Below are 20,303 nucleotides of genomic sequence, written 5' to 3' on the forward strand. Positions count from 1 at the left end.
GATCTTGGTCCAGGTCCCACGGGCACGTGATCCATTATTAAAAGATATTTTAAGACAGTGGATCGTAATTGGTGTTTAGGAAGAGAAAGTGTTGAGTAGAAAAGAATCTGAAACCAAAAAAGCTAAGAATATGGAGAAAATACATCCCATGGAGTCCCTACCAGAGGCTGCTATGCTTCAGTCATTGATGATAATTAACTCCTCTCCACTTGTACTCAAAACTTTTTTTTTAATAAAGTTTACTTAAAAGTGACATGAATATGCATCGACTTTATAAATTATAAATGACTTCTTTATATATATATATATAGGCATCATATCAAGTGACAGAGAATTTATTATGAGAGATGAGAGAGTTAAAATATAACTCTTAAATTAATCAAGTGAGAGAAAATTTGGAGTTTAATCAAGTGAGAAGAAATTAATCTAAGGAAATGAATATATATATATATATATATATATATATATATATATATATATATATATAAGGCGAGGGATCCCTTTATTTCAGGAGTAAATCTACCTAAACTTATTCTATTTAATAACTCATGTTCTACATTAAATTTTAAAGATCAAATCGTTGAATTTAAAGTTTTTAATTCATAAATTAAATCTGTAAATTTTGAAAAAAAAAATAAAAATCATTTAATACTTTGTTTCATTAATTCAAATTGATGGATAATCATAAAATCATTTTATACATTGATTTGAATTAATGAAACGAAGTATTAAATAATTTTTAAATTTTTTAAAAATTTGAAGATTTGATCTATGCATTAAGAACTTTAAATTCAACGGTTGGATCGTTCAAATTTAATATAAAACATGAGTTATTGAATGGAATAAGTCTAGATAAACTTATTCTTGGAGTAAACGGATCCCTCCTCAATTCAAAAGTTGGTCGTGAAACAAGCATTAACTATAGGCTTAGTTATTTTATTTTTTTTCAATCTTCTAATTATCTTGAAGATTTAATTTTATTTTACTAATTTTAAATTATTTAATTTAGTTTTTTAAGTTTTAAAAAGTTTAATATTATTTTTATATTAAAATTGACACTAATCATGCTAATAAAATTAGACAAAAGGCAAAAATGAACATTTTTTTTAAGAAAATAGATGATTAAATTGAACATTTTTAAAATAATGGTATAAAATTGAACATTTTAAAAATAGAGTAACCAAATTGAATAATAATTAATAAATAGTTAAAAGAAATTAACAAATAGGTAAAAATATATTAAATAGGTAAGTGAAAATTCAAATTTATCTAGGTAAAAATGTTAGAGTAATTATTGATAAATTTGATCCTTTTATTTTTAGAGTATTCAATTTTGTTTCACTATTTTAAAATTATTTAATTTGATCTTTTAATTTTTACAATTGTCTCATTATTGTTGTGTTGATATGTTGTAGTGTTATTTTAAGTTGAAAAGTTGATGAGTTGTATTGTATTATAAGTTGACATATTGCTTAGTTGTTGATAGACTATAACCAATGTCAAGGAATCTAAGAGGTGATATCTTAAAAGAACCAAGAGGAATGAGATGATCTTAAAGACCTTTTCATATGTTTGTACATATAGTAGTCTCTTTGTATAGGCTTATTTTTGCCTTTGTATTTGTGAGGCATTTTACTTGTTTTTATTAGTGATTGTATATTGATTTTAGGGTAGGTTACTTGGAGAGTTTAACTCCATTTAACCTCCTTTGTTGATACACTCATTTTCTATTTTTTCAGTAGGGAAAAAGGGGTGGCATTTAGCAATGCTTGAGGGTGTGACTAGTAATTGTGCCAAAGTTGGGCCTAGGCAAAAATTTACATATTAGACTCATTTTGCTCCTAATTTTTCATAGATTTGATTTAGCTAGGTCTCATCATCATATGATGAACCTAACTAAACCAAATCAAATATTTTTGAAATTAATTAAGTGAGCAAATTAAGTCTTGGTCGCCTAACTCCTTGGTTCTCCTTTGGCCGAATTTCACTCATGCTCTTCAAAGCTTAGAAGCTTGCTCTCCAAGCTTTGTAAACCTTGGACGGTCAAGCTTGACCTTACCATGGTTCCTAGTGAACCATGGTTAAGAATAGCTTGCTCTACAAGTTTTACAAACCTTGGATAGTTAGTTAGGCTAAACCTTACCATGGTTCCTAGTGAACCATGGTTAAGGTTAGCTTCCTCTACAAGCTACCTCTCCCTATATATTTCTAAATTGCTCATTCTACTTCACTTTTTGAGATATGAAATCAGAATTTGACTCAAATTCTTTCCTCTTAAAGTCTTAAGTTCCGTGGAGAAACTTACTCTCTAAGTTTTTCTCAAAGGTTTCCAACTTTTAGCTTGGTTCAACAAGCTTCATCACCCTTTCATGGAGTAACCGAACCTCCTTGATGATTCAAACTCCTTGAAGCTTCTTCAAAGGAGTTCTTCAAGATCAAAACGTGTCAACCTCAAAGAGCATCTTCGGTCCTTGCATGGAAAGCTTGGAAGAACATCAATCCTCTCCAAGTAGTTCCATCAGTTGTGGTGTTGATTTAGTGACTAGATATGTTTTATGTTGAGTGAAAGTAATTCAGTTGTTAACTATTATACATAATTTAAGTTGTTAATATAGTTGGTGCAATACTTCTATAGATTATATGTTATTTTCTTGAATTTAAGCTTACCTTTACATTTTTCTTATTGTTGGATTATGATGATTATATTATTATGGGAGTAGAGTAGAATTAGGTCAAAAGGTGAGCTGGACTTTTTGGAAGCCATATGTTAAAGATAGTGGTGTTGGTTGTATTGTTTTTACACAACTTGTAGATAGTAATTATTTATCTAACAACTTAAGATTTATGTTTACAGTTTTGGATTTATATATATATATATATATATATATATATATATATATATATATATATATATATATATATATAAGATTTATTGTAGTTCCACGGAAAGATCTTTATGTTTTCAATTGATTGATTACTTCCTTTACATATATAATGTTACATGTATATTCAAGAATTATTTGCATTGTAATTATATGTAATTAGGTTTATGTTTTTAGTTGTTTAAATGTTAAAATATAAAGTGTATTGATCTCTCATGTTATTACATTTCATGTCTAATATTTCAACTAAATATATAAATAATTTAACATTTTGTTAATATTTTTAAATTTGTAAAACATCAAATGTATAAGTTATGGATTTTAAAATTTAAATAATATGTCGCTTAAAAATAATAATGTAAGAATATAAATGATAAACATGAATAAGTAAAGGAAAAATCAGAAACTAAAACTTTAGTGTATGTGTGATTTATGAATTAAAAGTTTATTTCAGAAAATATGAACATGATAATATAATATTTCCATTTTTACACGTTTAAAAAAAATGTTCTTGAAATTTTTATTTATTTTACATAATGTTTTTAAAAGTTGTTAATTCCCGCAAAATTTATCCTATCAGAATTCCTATACTTTTATTTTTATGATAGGAGATGTGAACATGATATTTTTATAGGTAACAGGAATTATTTTTTAAAATCACTTGTAACTTTTTCTTAATTATTTTTATTTAAATTATTTCAAGTTTTACTTTACAGCAAAGTTATTCTTATAAATAGTATTAAAGTATAACTAAACACGTTTTTTTAAAATATATTTAATGAAAATATTTATGAAAGGATAATTAAAAATATGTAAGCTTTAAATGAATCTGGATTAGATGTTATGAGGGTGAATTCATAATATCCATTGTTATGTGAACGGAGCATTGATTGAGGCATATGCTCTTGAGAAAGAAGAGCACATTCATTCATGGATCTCTTTCATGTGTAACCATTCATAGCTTTCACACCCTCATAAATCAAACAGGCTTGTTAGTGTTAAAGGGGGTCCTGGGTTTTGATTTCCATTCTGTTGAAGTTTCTAAATGAATGAGAGATTGGAGAAAACTTATGGAAGAGAAAATATTATTGTATCAGTGAGTTACATCTAAGGTGATAAACATCTATTTATAAAGTCATCAAAACTGTAACTAACTAACAGATTTTAATCTTTTTCTGTTATCCTTAACATCCCCCCTCAAACTCATGTTATCCTTGGAGGTAACCATGAGTTTGTGTCGAAATTCTTCAAACTGGAAACTGGAGAGAGACTTTGTGAGGATGTCAGCAACTTGAAACCTTGCTGGTAGGTGAATGACTTGAATTTCTCCTTTCATCACTTTGTCTCGGACAAAATATAAATCAAGTTCGAAATGTTTGGTACGAGAGTGCAAAATAGGATTGGCTGCCAATAGAACTGCACCAAGGTTATCACAATATGTTTTTGGAACAGGAACAGAGATGTATAGTTCACTAAGTAGTGACTTTAACCAAACCAACTCTGCAGTGACAGCTGCGATTCCACGATATTCTGCTTCAGTGCTACTTCTGGAGACAGCTTGTTGTTTTCTTGAACACCAAGAGACTAGGTTCTGCCCTAGATAAACACAAAATCCAGTGGTGGATTTTCTATCATCCAAATCTGATCCCCAAGAAAAGACACTGATGAGATTTGAAATCAAGTTTATGTTGGTTATATGGTCGAAGAAGGGGATAACAGGCACAACCAAAAGTTTTCAAAAAGTTGTAGTCAGGGGGTTTATGAAAGAGAATTTGGTAAGGGCTTGTGTTTTGCAAGGAAGGTGTTGGGAGGAGATTAATGAGAGTTGTTGCAGTGACAAAAGCTTCACCCCAAAAATGAAGAGGAAGAGAGGCACGAGTTGTCATTGAATGAGCATTAGTTCGAGATTGTAGAACTGTAGAGCCTGTATCAGTAATAGAACTAGAAACAGGAACAATTGGATTAGTAGTATTTGCATCATCATTAGGAACAACTATAGTAGCATTAGTGGTATTAGCAATATTACAATTTTCATGAGAATTATTGTCAGCAGTAGGAATGAGCACAGTGAGTGGAGGACTAGGATGAGAAGTATATATATCTAAAATAGAAGATGAAAGGAAGGGATTCGGAGAATGTTTATAAGGGAAAAAAGATTCATTAAATTTGACATGTCTGGATATATAGCACTTGCCTGTAGGAGACAGGCACTTGTATCCCTTATGTTGGTTGCTATACCAAGAAATTTTCATCGTCGAGCTTGATCGCAATTGACGTTGCAAATGTTTGAGGGGTGAATTGCGCCGCAGAAGTCATGTTGAACCGTTTACGCTCTGGATACCATGTTGAAGTTTCTAAATGAATGAGAGATTGGAGAAAACTTATGGAAGAGAAAATATTATTGTATCAGTGAGTTACATCTAAGGTGATAAACATCTATTTATAAAGTCATCAAAACTGTAACTAACTAACAGATTTTAATCTTTTTCTGTTATCCTTAACACATTCTTCTAATTCAAAAAATGAATTGTTAAATTTTACCAAATGTAAAATTGAATTTTTCTGTTAGTAAATTTGTCCATATTGGTCGTCTCTTATTTAAAAGATAAGTTGGCATTCGCATAAGTATAAAAAAGAACATTATTTTTCTATTTAATGAGATGAAGAAAAAAATAAATTTTTTTCTAGCTTGATTTATAAGAGACTGGTTTTTAAAAATTAATTTATTTTTGTATTTTTATAATTTTAAATTTAAAATTACAAGTAATCTTTTTTAGACATTATGTTCTAAATATTTGAAATTTTATTCTCTCTCCTCCAAATTCTTATAATATTGAAGAGGGGTTAAAATTAGATTATGAAAGATTTTTTTTTTTAAATTAAACAATACAAATTTATAAAAAAATTATTCCCTCCGACCAAGCATTATATAAATAAACATCATATATTAAAGAGAAATGTTAATTCTTCCAAAAATGAATGGCCCACTACTCATCCGAACCATTAAAATTTTGACATTTGTCAATATATTTCATTGTTAAATATTCATTTATTTAATATTTTAGAATATAGTTTCTTTCCAAATTTAAGGATCCACAACCACACACTTTATTTGTTACACACGTTCACACACATACGAAGTTTATGACGACAATCACAAGGACATGACAACGCTTTTGGCAAAGGTAGATTGGCCCTTGATGTGGATGTCAACACTACAAGGATGTTTAGAAAGATTCAGATGATACAACATTTTTGTTAAAAGAGATAAGAACATGACAGGTGACCCTTGTTACATAACAGGTGACGACAAAGATTAAAACAAAAAAGTTAGTAAAATACTATAGCCAGTACTTGAATAATTTTCAAGTGAAGGGACTGAAAGTTAAATGTGTACATGTATTATTAGACCAAACTTTAAAAGTAATAAACAACATTTAATTTTTTAATTAAACATTAAATGAATTGACAGAAGTCACTTTTTAATTGAGTCCGCTGATTTTTCGGCTAAATATTTCCGAGACAATAACATTTCTCTATCTAGAATTATTAGTCTTTAATTCATACAACGAGTGTTACCCAAACAAATGAAAGAGAGTTTGTCCTTTTTTTGTGGAAGGTTGAATTCCAACATGGCACCATGCAAGATTCCAACGCAATTGTGGAAAATAAGACACGAGGATGTTCTCTTCACTTCCTACCAATATATGCTTTGTCTTCATTCACGTGTTACTATTTTAAATATTTTATTTATCATTTTTAAATCATTTTAATCTTTTAATATAATTTAAGTACTTCATTTTTTGCCTGCTATTGACCAATACATCTTTTTTAATTAACATTTGCGACATCTTAGTTCTTAAAAATTGTCTATAATTTTTTTAAAAAATATTGTTATAATCATCAATATCATCACTAATAATGATCAATGCTAAATTGAGGGATTAAAATAATGTTTTTTTTATATATTTTTTAAATTATATAAACTAAAAAAAAATTGAGAAAAAAATTATTAGAGAAACTAAAAAAATATTTAATCCGATCCTTGTTATAAAATTAACTGCAAAAACTGAAATATAAATGAACACGTTGATTCCGTCGTCTGAATGGCAAATATCTCTTTAAGCAGTACGAAGTTTAAAATGAATATGCTTGAAAGCGAGTGAATGATTCTTTACTTGAAACTAAGACACAGTAACTAGCCTTTTTAGTTGGTTATGTTCCAATGTTTCAGAACAGCTCTGTTCCAACCTTTTTTAATCCCTTCACAAGTCCGTTCTTGAGGTAATATCAGATATTCTCCTCTTCCTAACGTGTTATCAAGGTTTCTGTCACACACATACTATATTGATTTTTTAATATTATTATTAATTATTAATAAACTAGACATGTGGGTTTAACTTCTCCAGGACAGCTATCATTTTATATGGTTTCAGTGGCTTATCTTTTGGTGTTTCTGGGCACAATTGACTGTTGTGGTTCACACATATGTATATTTAGAATCACCAAAAGAATGGACATGAATTTTTCTGTTGGGTGCTGAATAGTGAATCTACTTTTCTGGGTTCCCCCCTCCCCCCAACATGGATGAGTCCCTACACCTTACTTTTTTAGAATCTTTGGGTTCATGGAGTCATGTGTTTTTCTTCTTTAACCAACTATGATGGTGCTTACTTTTGTTTATTTTTTGTGCTGTTCCTGAAATGGTTTTGGCACTTTGACTAGTGCTTATAGTTCTCTGTGCTGAATGGTGGTATAAGCTGAAGAACTGAAGCTGAAAGTTGCTTACTTTGAAGCAGGGTCCTATTGGAAGCATGGTTATGGGGAGAACATTGTTCCTCTTGGTTTTCTGCTTGTGGATTCCCTTGGAAGTGTTGGGGAGGAAAGAGCCTTCTTCACCTACCACTGTGAATTCCACTGTTTCTTCGAGACCCAAGGTTGTGAAATTTGGGGCCCTCTTTACTGTGAACTCTGTCATTGGGAGATCGGCCTTACCTGCAATTTTGGCTGCCGTTCGTGATGTTAATTCTATCAGGACCATTCTCCCTGGCATTGATCTGCAAGTTATTTTACATAATACAAATTGCAGTGAGTTTCTTGGAACAATGGAAGGTATTTGCCAAAACTTGGAAGTTTCAGCAGCTATTTCTTTCACCAATTGGTTTTACTTGACTTTATGCTTGACAACTTATGTATCTTTGTATGGTCAAGATTAATTCTTCTTACCTCTCATGTTCTCATTGTCCCTGTAATGTGAGACGAACTAATCTTACCATTCAACTCTATGTGAATGGTAAAGGTTAGTTTTACTTTAATTTTGACCACACATATGTAGTTAACTAGTTAAGATTAGCTCTTCTCATGTAGTATGGTCTCTCTTGATAAGATGATATTAAAGTCTATCTCAGTAATTATTGATTATTGTTGAATTTATTAGGTCATTTGCTATCAAGTTAATATTAAATCACTTATAGATATTCAATTCTCGACATTAAAGACTATGTTAAAGATTTTATATCAATTAGTGATATATATATATATATATATATATATATATATATATTTATTTATTTATTTATTTAAGTGACAAACTAGTTTTATAATGTGAAATTAAACTCCAAACCACTCACTTAAGACCCTCCATATCCATTGTTTATTGCTGAAATACTTCTTTTTTAAGTTTGCCTACCAATCTTGTTAAGCCACATTTTGCTTGATTATCTACACCTTGAAATGAATCTTTATCGAACCAAAATCATTATGCTTGATTAATCTTGTTGATCATGTAGCTCTGCAGCTGATGGAGAATGATGTGGTTGCTATTGTTGGTCCACTATCATCTGGAATAGCTCATGTCATCTCTCATGTTGTAAATGAACTCCATGTGCCTCTTCTATCGTTTGGGGCAACTGATCCCACTCTATCTTCTCTACAATACCCATATTTTGTCCGCACTACCCAGAACGACCATTTTCAGATGTTTGCAGTTGCAGACTTTATTGATTATTACAGATGGAAGGAGGTAATAGCCATTTATGTAGACAATGATAATGGAAGGAATGGAATTTCTGTATTGGGTGATGCACTGTCAAAGAAACGCGCCAAGATCTCTTACAAGGCTGCTTTCACTCCTGGTGCCACAGAAAGTGATATCAGTGACTTGTTAAATGAAGTTAACTTAATGGAATCGCGAGTCTATGTTCTTCATGTGAATCCTGATTCAGGTTTAGCTGTTTTCTCTATTGCCAAGAGGCTAAGAATGATGACCAGTGGCTATGTTTGGATTGCAACACATTGGCTTCCTTCAGTGCTGGATTCCTTTGATACACCTGACTCTGACACAATGGATCTCTTACAAGGGGTTGTGGCCTTTCGCCATCACATTCCTGATACTGATCTCAAAAGGAGTTTGCTCTCCAGGTTGAAAAGCCAAAGAGACAGGGAGAGCGTTAGCTTCAATTCTTATGCATTTTATGCATATGATTCTGTTTGGTTAGCAGCTCGTGCCCTTGATGCTTATCTCAATGAAGGTGGAAATATATCTTTCTCAAGCGACCCTAAGTTGCATGACACAAATGGAAGCTTGTTGCAGCTATCGTCACTTCGTACCTTTGATGGTGGTCCAGAATTTCTCCGGACAATTTTGGGAATTAACTTCACTGGTGTGAGTGGTCAAATTGAGTTTGACATGGACAAGAATTTAGTTCATCCAGCTTATGATATTCTAAATATTGGTGGTACTGGATCCCGCAGAATTGGTTATTGGTCTAATCACACTGGTCTTTCAGTTATAGCTCCTGAAAGTTTATATGAGAAAAAATCATCCAACACGTCTTTGATGAGCAATCAACAAGTGTACAGTGTGATATGGCCTGGTGAGACAACAACTACGCCAAGGGGATGGGTGTTTCCAAACAATGGACGGCCACTAAGGATAGCAGTGCCTAACCGAGTGAGCTACAAGGACTTTGTTGCTAAAGACAAGGACCCCCCAGGGGTACATGGCTATTGTATAGATGTCTTCGAAGCAGCCATAAATTTGTTGTCTTATCCCGTCCCACGACAATATATGCTATATGGAAATGGTAAAAGGAATCCTGACTACAACGAGCTTGTGGAACAGGTTGCACAGAATGTGAGTTTCTATAAATCTTATGTTAGCATTGGTAATGTATGTATGGTCTAAAATGGACTTCATGCAGCAATAATATGGAAAGTTGGTCCTTTCCCTGATATGATTTTCAAAATTTGGTTAACTTGGCCCTTTCTTTGTTCAGAACTTCGATGCAGTTGTTGGAGATGTTGCAATTGTCACAAATAGGACAAGGATTGTGGATTTTACTCAACCTTTTATGCCATCAGGGCTTGTTGTTGTTGTTCCTGTTGTGGAGCAGAAGTCAAGCCCTTGGTCTTTCCTTGAGCCATTCACTACTCAAATGTGGTGTGTCACTGGTGCTTTCTTTCTTTTCGTTGGAACTGTTGTGTGGATTCTTGAGCACCGGCTCAATCCTGAGTTCCGTGGTTCACCGAGGAAACAACTTATAACAGTGTTTTGGTAAGTATGTTTTGACCATTTGAAAGCCTTTTTATCTGAATCTTTTCGTAGATCATAAAAGCCTCTTTGTGATGGACCTGTTTATTGCAAGGTTGTGCCATTGCTATCCTTTTTTATTATATCATATCACATCATATACAATAGAGGATTGTAGTTTGTTAGTCAAAGAGGTAATTTTATTTCTTCGACTGTGCTAATATATTATTTCAAATCTCCCAATCCTTAACAAATAAGCCTTTATCCGAGTCTCGTGCCTTGACTCCAAATACGAGGTGTGTAGGCTTACTTTTTTTTTTTTAAGGCATTATCATGATTCATATAATATCTTATAATTGAAAATTAAAGATTAATTTAGATTTATAAAATATAACTTTTATTAATTAAATATTATTTTAATATTGAAAACATAATCTTAAGAGTATTAAGTCGACCTCCCTCCCGTATAGGAAGACTTTAACATCAACTCAAATATTTTTTCATAAACGAATTCTTTTTTTGCAGGTTTAGCTTCTCAACAATGTTTTTCTCACACAGTATGTACCCTATATATTCTCATTCACACCCTCTTGAATTTTTACCTGTAACAATCCTTATTTTGTATTGTGCATGATGAAATTCTTTAATTTAGGGGAGAACACTGTGAGTGGACTTGGGCGATTGGTGCTAATCATATGGCTCTTTGTGGTGTTGATCATAAATTCAAGCTACACAGCTAGCTTGACATCTATCCTCACTGTGCAGCAACTGTCATCTCAAATTGATGGAATTGACAGCTTGATCTCTAGTACTCAACCTATTGGAATTCAAGATGGGTCATTTGCACGGAAGTATCTGATAGATGAGCTCAACATAGCTGAATCTAGGATAGTTACGTTGAAAACCATGGAGGAATATGTTGATGCCCTTCAGCGTGGCCCTAAAGGTGGAGGGGTTATGGCAATTGTTGATGAGCTTCCTTATATTGAGGTCTTGATGTCCAGCACTAACTGTAAGTTCAGAAATGTTGGGCAGGAGTTCACTAAAAGTGGCTGGGGATTTGTAAGTATCTCTGTTTGCATGTTTATGGTTCAGGATTCTATATGTTCATCCATTCAATAAATAGGATACCTTTTTTTTTTTTCTTTGTTAGAGAATATTATATCGAGAAAACTTAAGTCTCGTTTTGACTAAATAAGGTCAACAAAAAGTTTATAAATGAGAAACAATTCTTATTTTATAAACTATTTTTTAGGGTTAAGTTAAGAATAGCAGATTTTATCTTAGCAATTATTTTTGTTTGGATTGATGAATATTCAGAATATCCTTAAGAATACAAAGTTGCTAGGGGTGATTGCAATTAAGGTAACTTTCCAAAAAAAAAAAAAAATGGTTTCTTCTTGTATGAATGGATATAAAACTAGAGTACAGAATATATCATCTCATTTTTAAATCTTCTTCCAGACAAACATCAATTGAGTTAGGGTTTGTTTAGGAAACTTCTTGTTTAGGAGAGGAAAATAGGAAGGAAAAATAAAATAAGATTTTCTATAAGTTGAAATTAACTTGTTCATAAGTTATTAATTTGCAAAAACTCTTTCCTATTATTAGTTTCTCTAAAATTTTATTTTTAACTTATGAAGAATTTTATTTCAATTTTTCTTTTCTATAAGTATTTTTGGAGAAATTTATTCAAATATATCTTTACTTTTTTTATTTTATTTTTTATTAATAAATGTTAATTGTTAATTGTTATGATAGTAAGGAGATTGAAACCCACACCCTCCATATCACTCTAACCCAATGTCCCTCCCCCAAACCACCATCCAACCTTATAACTCCTAACATACCTGTACTTTGCTACATAATGTTTTTATGATGACACCTTCTGTTCATATGCAGAAATAAACATAAACAAATAAACAAAGTATATCCAAGTCCACACATGAATGTTCTTTTACCATGAGTGTGCTTGTTGTGTCTATACCTTTAATTATAATATCTTGTGAGGATTTTCCAAACATGGTTGGATATTGTTCTCATCTTCTCATGTTTGTTTCCCTGACAACAGGCATTCCAGAGGGACTCTCCTCTTGCTATTGACTTGTCAACTGCCATTCTTCAACTCTCCGAGAATGGAGACCTGCAAAAGATTCATGACAAATGGCTTAGTAAAGAGGAGTGTACAACCGTTGCTAATTCAAACAAACTAGCTCTGACAAGCTTCTGGGGCCTCTTTCTTATATGTGGCATTGCATGTGCCATTGCTCTCATTGTTTTCTTTATTAGAGTGTATTGTCAATACAACAAATTCAGCGCTGAGCCTGGGAAGATTGATGAGGAAATTCAACCAGTCAAGTCTAGACGTCCTAGCAGAACATCTAGCCTCAAGAACTTGATAGAATTTGTAGATAAAAGGGAGTCAGAAATCAAAGGGAAAAACAAAAAAAGGAGACACAGCCAGAACTTTGATGAACATTCGGTTACATCACCTAGTTAACCAATTGGTGCATCTTTTTGTTTTTCTCCTTTTGACTACCTTAGATATAGTGATGGTACAAATTAATCTACACTAGTGAAGGTAAATTCATTCCTTCTTAACAAGGAAATTGTGACAGCAATAATGTCACTACAATAGTATTTTGAAAATAAAATATCATGCTTTAGCTTGTACCCTTGTTTAGAAAAAGGTTGAGAAGAAAAAAGCACCCTAACCGCAATTCCCATCACTGCATGCTTCATTTTCCAATCTTTTGGTGGTCCTCTTATAAGTTGAGTTTCATCATTATAAGCATAAATATCTGCATGGGTTTCAAGATCAACATCAACTATGCTCAATGCAGCATACGGTGTTAATGCGCGCAATTTATTAAGTGACATTTAGTAGTGTTAACGTGAGCTCATTGGTTTATACAGATCCTTTATTTAGTAATGAAAGTTTCTCTTAAAAAGTGAAAAAAAAGAGTAGCAAATTCAAGCTTGATATGATCCTATGTGATCATTCCAAGTATTCTTAAAGGCCTTCATCTACCAAGTATGAAATCTGCAAAACCGAATTGAATAATTCCGAGATATCGCTATACATGGGTTTGTCGCTCCCAAGTTACAAGATTGAAAATGATTCATGAAATGGGACCATTGTACTCATGTTTTCCATGGCAACACGTGGTGTTTGATAATGTTGTCTTGTTTCTCAAAAGCTTCTTTACTACTCACCAAACTTGAAACATAGAAAAAGGAAAAGATTTTTATAGTACCCTCAATTAATTACTTGAATAATAATGTCACTATTTCTCGTCGAAGTTAATAATTAGATTTAGTCAACTTACAAGAAACACAATCAGTTAGGCAGAATTCTCCAGGAAACGAGAACCATTATCTAATGGACACATGTTAAAGAGTTAAGACAAAGGTTACTTGGGTGGCACGAGACTATGGGTAAGTGCCACCTGTTATGGTAATTGAGCAGTCACTGTCTGTCGCTAACAACAAATTAAAACTAGGCTAGTGCAAAAAGATTCTTCCATTTAATAACATCTTTTGGAAAAGAAAATTACCCAAGTACTCATTTATCTTACCAGTTCACAACTTATTCTGGAGAATAAAGTGAGCAGAATGCATCTTTCTCTTGCCTCTCCATCACTCTAGCCAAAATTAGAATTGCTTATTAAATTCTCTCTTCGTAATTCTTTTATGAATAAATAGTATATACACTGAACCTATCAAGGTTTTCTCTATGGTTAAAATCTGAATTTCTTCGGTTCTAAAATGACTTTTTACACACTATTAAGAATAACAATAGATATATAATTTTATTAAAATAAGTTCACTTTTTTTTAATAAATACATTACTTTGAAAGTTAAGAAGATTTGTTATTTTGAAATTCTTTTACATGCTAAAATTGCCATTATTTTGGACGGAAATAATATATCTTTTCTTTTTTGATTATTGTATAAATTAATAGTATATGCTGTTTATATAAATAACTTTTACATTTCCATTAAATCATAAACTTACATTAAATTTGTTAACTTTTGTAATAATCATGTTGACAATCGAACTAATTTGAATTTCAAATTGTTTAACATTATAAAATTTAAAAAAGAAATGCATACAAATTAAACTTATTATATAATGACTAATGAAATTTCAAATTGTTTACATTATAAAATTTAATAAAATTTGAATATAAAATTCCGACATGTTTATACATAATATTTGAACTTCCACTGCTAAATTATATATATATGATATATCTGAGAGAAAGAGAAACTGCAGCCACTAATAAAAAGAAAAGAAGGTGTGGAGTGTGGAGTGTGGATATTTTAACGGTCAACCGTGGCGTTAAAGTAGTGTTGCTGAGAGCACAAAAGTCGTTGGAAGATGTAACTGAAAAGTGAAAGGCATTCCCAAAACACCCTCTCACATTCAAAAATATGAGACAACACACAACCTCGCTTTTCATTTTCATGGCTGAGAGCCTCACTCGTTGCACTTGAGGCCATCCCACCATCCCAAACACAACATCACTTCCACTTTTTTTTCTTTCTTCTTCTTATTTCCTCTCAAAAATTAACAAAAAAACTAAAACATGTCCCAGTTCGCCCGCATGCACACCCACTCCCCCGCCATCCGCCGCCGCTTTCACCACCGCGTTTCCCTCCTCCGCCGCTGCATCCTCCGCGTCCTCCACCGCATCCTCCTCTGCTCCGGGAGAAAGGCCGCCAACACCACCTACAGCATGCTCCCACCGGCATTGCCCTCTCCCTCGCCGCCGCCGCCGCCGCCGGACTTCGACGGCGAGCCTCGCCGTGAAGAGGTGGAGCCCGCCTCTCCGACGGTGTTCCACACCCATGACTTGGAATCTGATTTGGTTTCCTTGAAGATCAGCTTGTTGGGTGACTGCCAAATTGGAAAAACCAGTTTTTTGGTTCGTTCATCACCTTTTTTAAAATAAAATATAAAAAATTATAATTCAACCAACATGGATCTTTCTTCATATTTAGCTTCTGTTGGGTGTAATCTGAAATGGGTTGAGTCAAAAATTTGATTTTTTTTGGATTTGTTTTTCAGGTGAAATATGTTGGGGATGAGAAAGAGCAGAACCAGAGCGAGGGGCTAAATCAGATGGACAAAACATTGGTTGTTAGAGGGGCACGTATATCGTATCGTATCTGGGAAGTACAAGGTAGAGGGAGAGAAGATCCCAGATTGTGTTTTGATGGATATGGTCCAAAAATAATGATAATTGATGGTTAATGATTTTATATTTGATTGTTACATATCCATGCAGGCGATGAAAAATCAGAAGACCAAATTCCAACGGCTTGTAAGGACTCCGTGGCAATTTTGATTATGTTTGATCTAACAAGTCGATGCACATTAAACAGGTAAAAATCTTTGTTTTGCTGTGGTGTTTGAATTAATTTTGCATTTTCAAGAGCCAATTGGTAATGGCTGATGAATTGTCCACCAATTCCTTTGGTTTGGTTTGATTTCAGTGTCCTAGGATGGTACAAAGAAGCAAGAAAATGGAACCAGGTACATATATCTTTTTTGGCACCAATGGTTTAAATTGTATGCATGTGGATGCAGAGGAGTGAGAATTTTATGGTGCTGTGTGGATAATTTTTGTAGACGGCGATTCCAGTGTTGATAGGAACCAAATTTGATGATTTCATTCAGCTCCCTATTGATTTGCAATGGACCATCGCCAGTCAGGTTAGGATTCCACTGTTTAACATTAAAAAAAAAAAAAAAAAAAAAAAAGTTTAAGTATGATCTCCCTCCCAACAACAAAAATGTATGTTCTTAGATCTAGTAAAACAGAACCTCCGGATCTGATGAAGTATTTCATTTATGAGTAAGTTCGATTTTGGTTTCAAAATCATCCTCAATCACGGTGAAATACAATATAAAGGTGAATTTAGATAAATGTATATGTTAGATCTCATATATTTAAGAATTGATTTTGAATTAAAGTTACTTTAGAAGGCTTCCTTTTGCATTGAATTAGAAATCTTATACTAAATTTTATTACCATTTTTTTTTAGAATAGAAACACCCAATTACAAATCATTTCACTTCAAAATTAATTCTAAACAAAATCAATTTTATAAAATTAATTTCATTCAAAGTAGTTTCTGAAAAATAAGTTGGTTTATATTAATCTTAAAAATTATGACTTTTACGATGATTGTTATAAAAAATAACAAACTTATCAACATGGATATTTATAATTAGATGATCGTTTAAAAAACTTTTAGCGTATATAAATTAAGAGCTTAATACATTAATAGTTCCATTAACATTTTTGATCATTTTTAATTATGTATTTAAACTAAAAAAATAAATTGCATTTGAGTTATTGATTATATATATATAATATATATATATATATATATATATATATATATATATAATTTAGCCTTTGTTGATAGTTTGTAGTTCTTTGAAACTGCTAGAAAAATATCCATTTATGACGGTTACAAAAATTTTAAGACTCAATTACAGTTTTTTTGTTTAATTTAAAGACTTAAATTAAAATTTTCAAAGCTCATGAAACTCAACGTATTAAACCTAAATTAAATTCATTTCTTGAAGTAACTGAAAACTGAAATTTAGCTCTTTTTTGGCTGTCGTTTTCCAAATAGTTTTATTCCTAATCATGTTTTAGATAACATATGGAGAAAAAAATAAATTTGATTACGACTTAGCAACGACCACGTTTTATTTCAACATAACCACCTCAAGCACCTAACAGTAAGGTGCTACTATTCAGAGGCATGAATGCCTGCAGAATGATATTTGCAAGACTAATCAATTTCGTACATTCTTTACTGAGAAAAACGAACAACGATTAAGAAACTTTCTAGTTAATACTATAAACGAAGCCTCTACTTTTTTTTTTTTTTTTTTTTCTTTTCATTCTTATGACTAAGCCACCATTTATTTTCGGTTGCAACGTCGATTCAAGTGAAAGGGATTGATGGGATCACAGCAGATAGCATATAAAGAAAACCCATATTTTCTAACACTACTTTGCAGACACTATTAATTCTGTGTAGGGTAGGCTTGTTAAAGATAATGTTAATTACGACAAAACCAAGTTGAATAATCACCTATATAAAGCATAATCAAACTATTATATGGACCCCATATAAGCATTCATATCTTTTTCTTTTGTATTTTTTTTGGTAAATATGGACCCCATCTTGTTACATTATAAAACAATGCATGTTTGATAATCATTGAGTACCATACTCCCATGCCCATTTATTTACAAGCAAGTTAAGCAAGGCATGTTGGAATCTATGCAAAATAAATAAATAAAAATTATCATGTTTTGAAGATGAGATTTGATGCGTCTGATGTGTGTGACATTGAACAGGCAAGAACATATGCAAAGGCCATCAATGCCACGTTGTTCTTTTCCAGTGCAACATACAACATCAACGTGAATAAGATCTTCAAGTTCATTACTGCCAAACTATTCGACCTACCATGGACAGTAGAAAGGAATCTAAATGTTGGGGAACCCATCATTGACTTCTGAAAATTGTACATTACATAGAGTTTTGAAGTTGTATGATCAAACGTCAACCGGTGCCATCTGGTGGTGTCATGAGTTAATATCTCTCACTCTAGGGGCAATCGAGTTGTTAGGTTTAGACATGTCAAATTGTCAATTCCTGTGGAAATTACAAGACTCTTCAATCAATATCATCACCAAACAATAAGGTTTTTCAAGGAGAGGAATAAAGGGCAAGTGAGAAATAAGAGAAATGAAAACAAAGGAGAGGACTAAGGTTTGTTTAAGCATAACAAGAGAAGGGGGCAAATGCATTATTGTTTATTGAGTTTAAATTAGTCAATGGTTGGTGCTCTTATCTTGCTCTTAAGGAATTGTCCTGTGAGTTACTGTCAAAAGAACATAGACAATGAGATAAGGAAGCTATAGAATCTCCTTTTGTTTCCTTTTTATTTCTCACCCAGTTTTGAAGTTCTGGTAATGCAAAGCTTCTTCTGAATAAATCTATCATTTCATATGGTTCTCGCTTGTCTCTGTCACTCAAGTCTTGGGGATCTTTCAATTTGATAGAATTTCACATAATGTAATCCAGAAACCAATCCTAAGTCCTAACAAAAATGATGGGATTTTTTTCATGGACATCCATTAGTATTCAAAAACCGACAATTAAAAATTAACATTAATGATGAGATTTTGAATATCAAACAATAATGAACAAATTTTAGTGAAAATTATTCGAGAATTGAGCAAGCAACTTCAAATTACAAAACATGGTACTCTGAAAGCATTTATAAAAAGTGTGGCATAACTTTGACAATTTCAACTCTCTTTTGATCACACTGTATATAGGTACTATATGGATGTGTTGGAACATTGTTTCTACCTAAAATGGTCACAACCATGGTAGTATGAATTGGATGTATCGCAATTTGTATCGTATGATAAGATACAATTCTAAGGTTCCACGATTTGTATCGTGTTGCGAATCGAAAAATCGTGATTCAAGAAGAAATCACATGATTCTGGAAGTAGTGGGTCACATTTGAAATTAGGCCAGGTCATGAATGACCCGGTTCTAAAATCCTAAAAATTGATTTAAAAAAAAAACAAAAGTAAGATAGAAAGTGTCAATAATACTCCCTCTAAATGACCCACTTAGTGGGTTTCACTTTTTGTAGTCCATTTGCTTAGTTCGAGTTCTCTGCTTCGTTCAGGTTCTTGTTCAACGTGGTCCCAAGGGTAAGGGCTTCCCTTCCTGTTGTGTGGTTCATTCCTTCACTTGTTCTCTCTTTGTTTTCTTTGTTATTCCCTCTACAACTTGCTGGTCCCATCTCTTTACTTGTTCTATATTTTTTTCTTTTGTTGTTCCCTCAACAACCAGCACATGCTGTTGTCTAAGTTTCTATTTGTTGGTACTTGGTAGGCCATTAAAAAATGGGTCATTCAAAAAGAGAGCCCGATATCACTTGGAACTATTGTGATAGTATCCCCTCCAAACAGACTTAAAGTAAAATGTAAGTTATATTTTCATGTTTGTTAGGGTGGTATTTCAAAGATGAAACATCATCTTGTTGGAACAAAGGAAAATGTGATTGCTTGCACAAGTGTTCCTAATGATGTGAAGGAAATATTTGTCAAGTTCTTGAAAACTAAAGATAAAAAGAAAGAGGATTGCTTGGATGTAGAGAATGGGATAGTAAAGGAAAAGAGGGAACATCTAAGGTTTTCAAACAAAAGACAATGAATGAAGTTTGTAAAGATAGGAAATTTGTGATTCAAGAAATTTGTAAATGCATTTATGGTAATGTATTACCATTTAATTTGGTAAGGAGTCCTCTTTTTATTCAAATGTTAAAGGTTGTTGGAGAATATGGAAGAGGTTTGAAGCCACCAAATTATCATGAGGTGAGGGTTTCTTTTTTGAAGAAAGTTGTTGACAACATCCAAAAAAGCTTAGAGAAATATAGAAGTGATTGGGAGAAATGGGGATGCACCTTGATGTGTGATGGTTGGACAAATGGAAAAGGAAGATCACTAACTAATTTTCTTGTTAATAGTTTAGGGTTTAGGGACTATTTTTTGAAATCTATTGATACTAGTGATGTGATAAAGGATGGAAAAAATGTTTGAATTGTTATACAACATTGTTGAAGAAATTGGGGGAACATGTAGTCCAAGTTGTGACAGATGGGGCTTCTAATCTTGTGGCATAAATTGAGGAGATTGGAGAGCTTCCAGTATTCTATAATACCATTGCTAATGCAAAGAAGATTACTACCTACATATATAGGCATACATGGGTCCTTAATTTGTATAAACAATATTCCAATGGAAAGGAATTAGCAAGACCAGTTGTGA

At 32.3% G+C, this 20,303-nt stretch overlaps 2 protein-coding genes across 3 annotated transcripts; both read left to right on the top strand.

Annotated features, from left to right (window-relative positions):
* Window positions 1-6,999: 6,999 nt before the first annotated feature.
* On the top strand, window positions 7,000-13,142 carry LOC109814237 (glutamate receptor 3.4). 2 transcript variants are annotated; one of them, XM_020378607.3, is made up of 7 exons: window positions 7,000-7,166; window positions 7,608-7,994; window positions 8,672-10,017; window positions 10,160-10,437; window positions 10,939-10,970; window positions 11,066-11,475; window positions 12,485-13,142. In XM_020378607.3, the coding sequence occupies exons 2-7, from the start codon at window positions 7,697-7,699 to the stop codon at window positions 12,911-12,913; spliced, it is 2,793 nt and encodes a 930-aa protein (XP_020234196.1). In that variant the 5' UTR covers window positions 7,000-7,166; window positions 7,608-7,696; the 3' UTR covers window positions 12,914-13,142. The 2 variants fall into 2 exon arrangements, with proteins under 2 accessions (XP_020234196.1, XP_020234197.1); XM_020378608.3 differs by having other exon boundaries at window positions 7,682-7,994.
* Window positions 13,143-14,753: 1,611 nt separating this feature from the next.
* On the top strand, window positions 14,754-18,462 carry SGP2 (Ras-related small GTP-binding family protein). Its single transcript, XM_020378619.3, has 6 exons — window positions 14,754-15,344; window positions 15,488-15,602; window positions 15,708-15,804; window positions 15,916-15,955; window positions 16,052-16,135; window positions 17,805-18,462. The coding sequence occupies exons 1-6, from the start codon at window positions 15,006-15,008 to the stop codon at window positions 17,967-17,969; spliced, it is 840 nt and encodes a 279-aa protein (XP_020234208.1). The 5' UTR covers window positions 14,754-15,005; the 3' UTR covers window positions 17,970-18,462.
* Window positions 18,463-20,303: the final 1,841 nt, after the last annotated feature.

Source organism: Cajanus cajan, chromosome 8 (genome assembly GCF_000230855.2).
Source record: "Cajanus cajan strain Asha chromosome 8, NIPB_CcT2T_4, whole genome shotgun sequence".
Taxonomy (NCBI): Eukaryota; Viridiplantae; Streptophyta; class Magnoliopsida; order Fabales; family Fabaceae; genus Cajanus; species Cajanus cajan.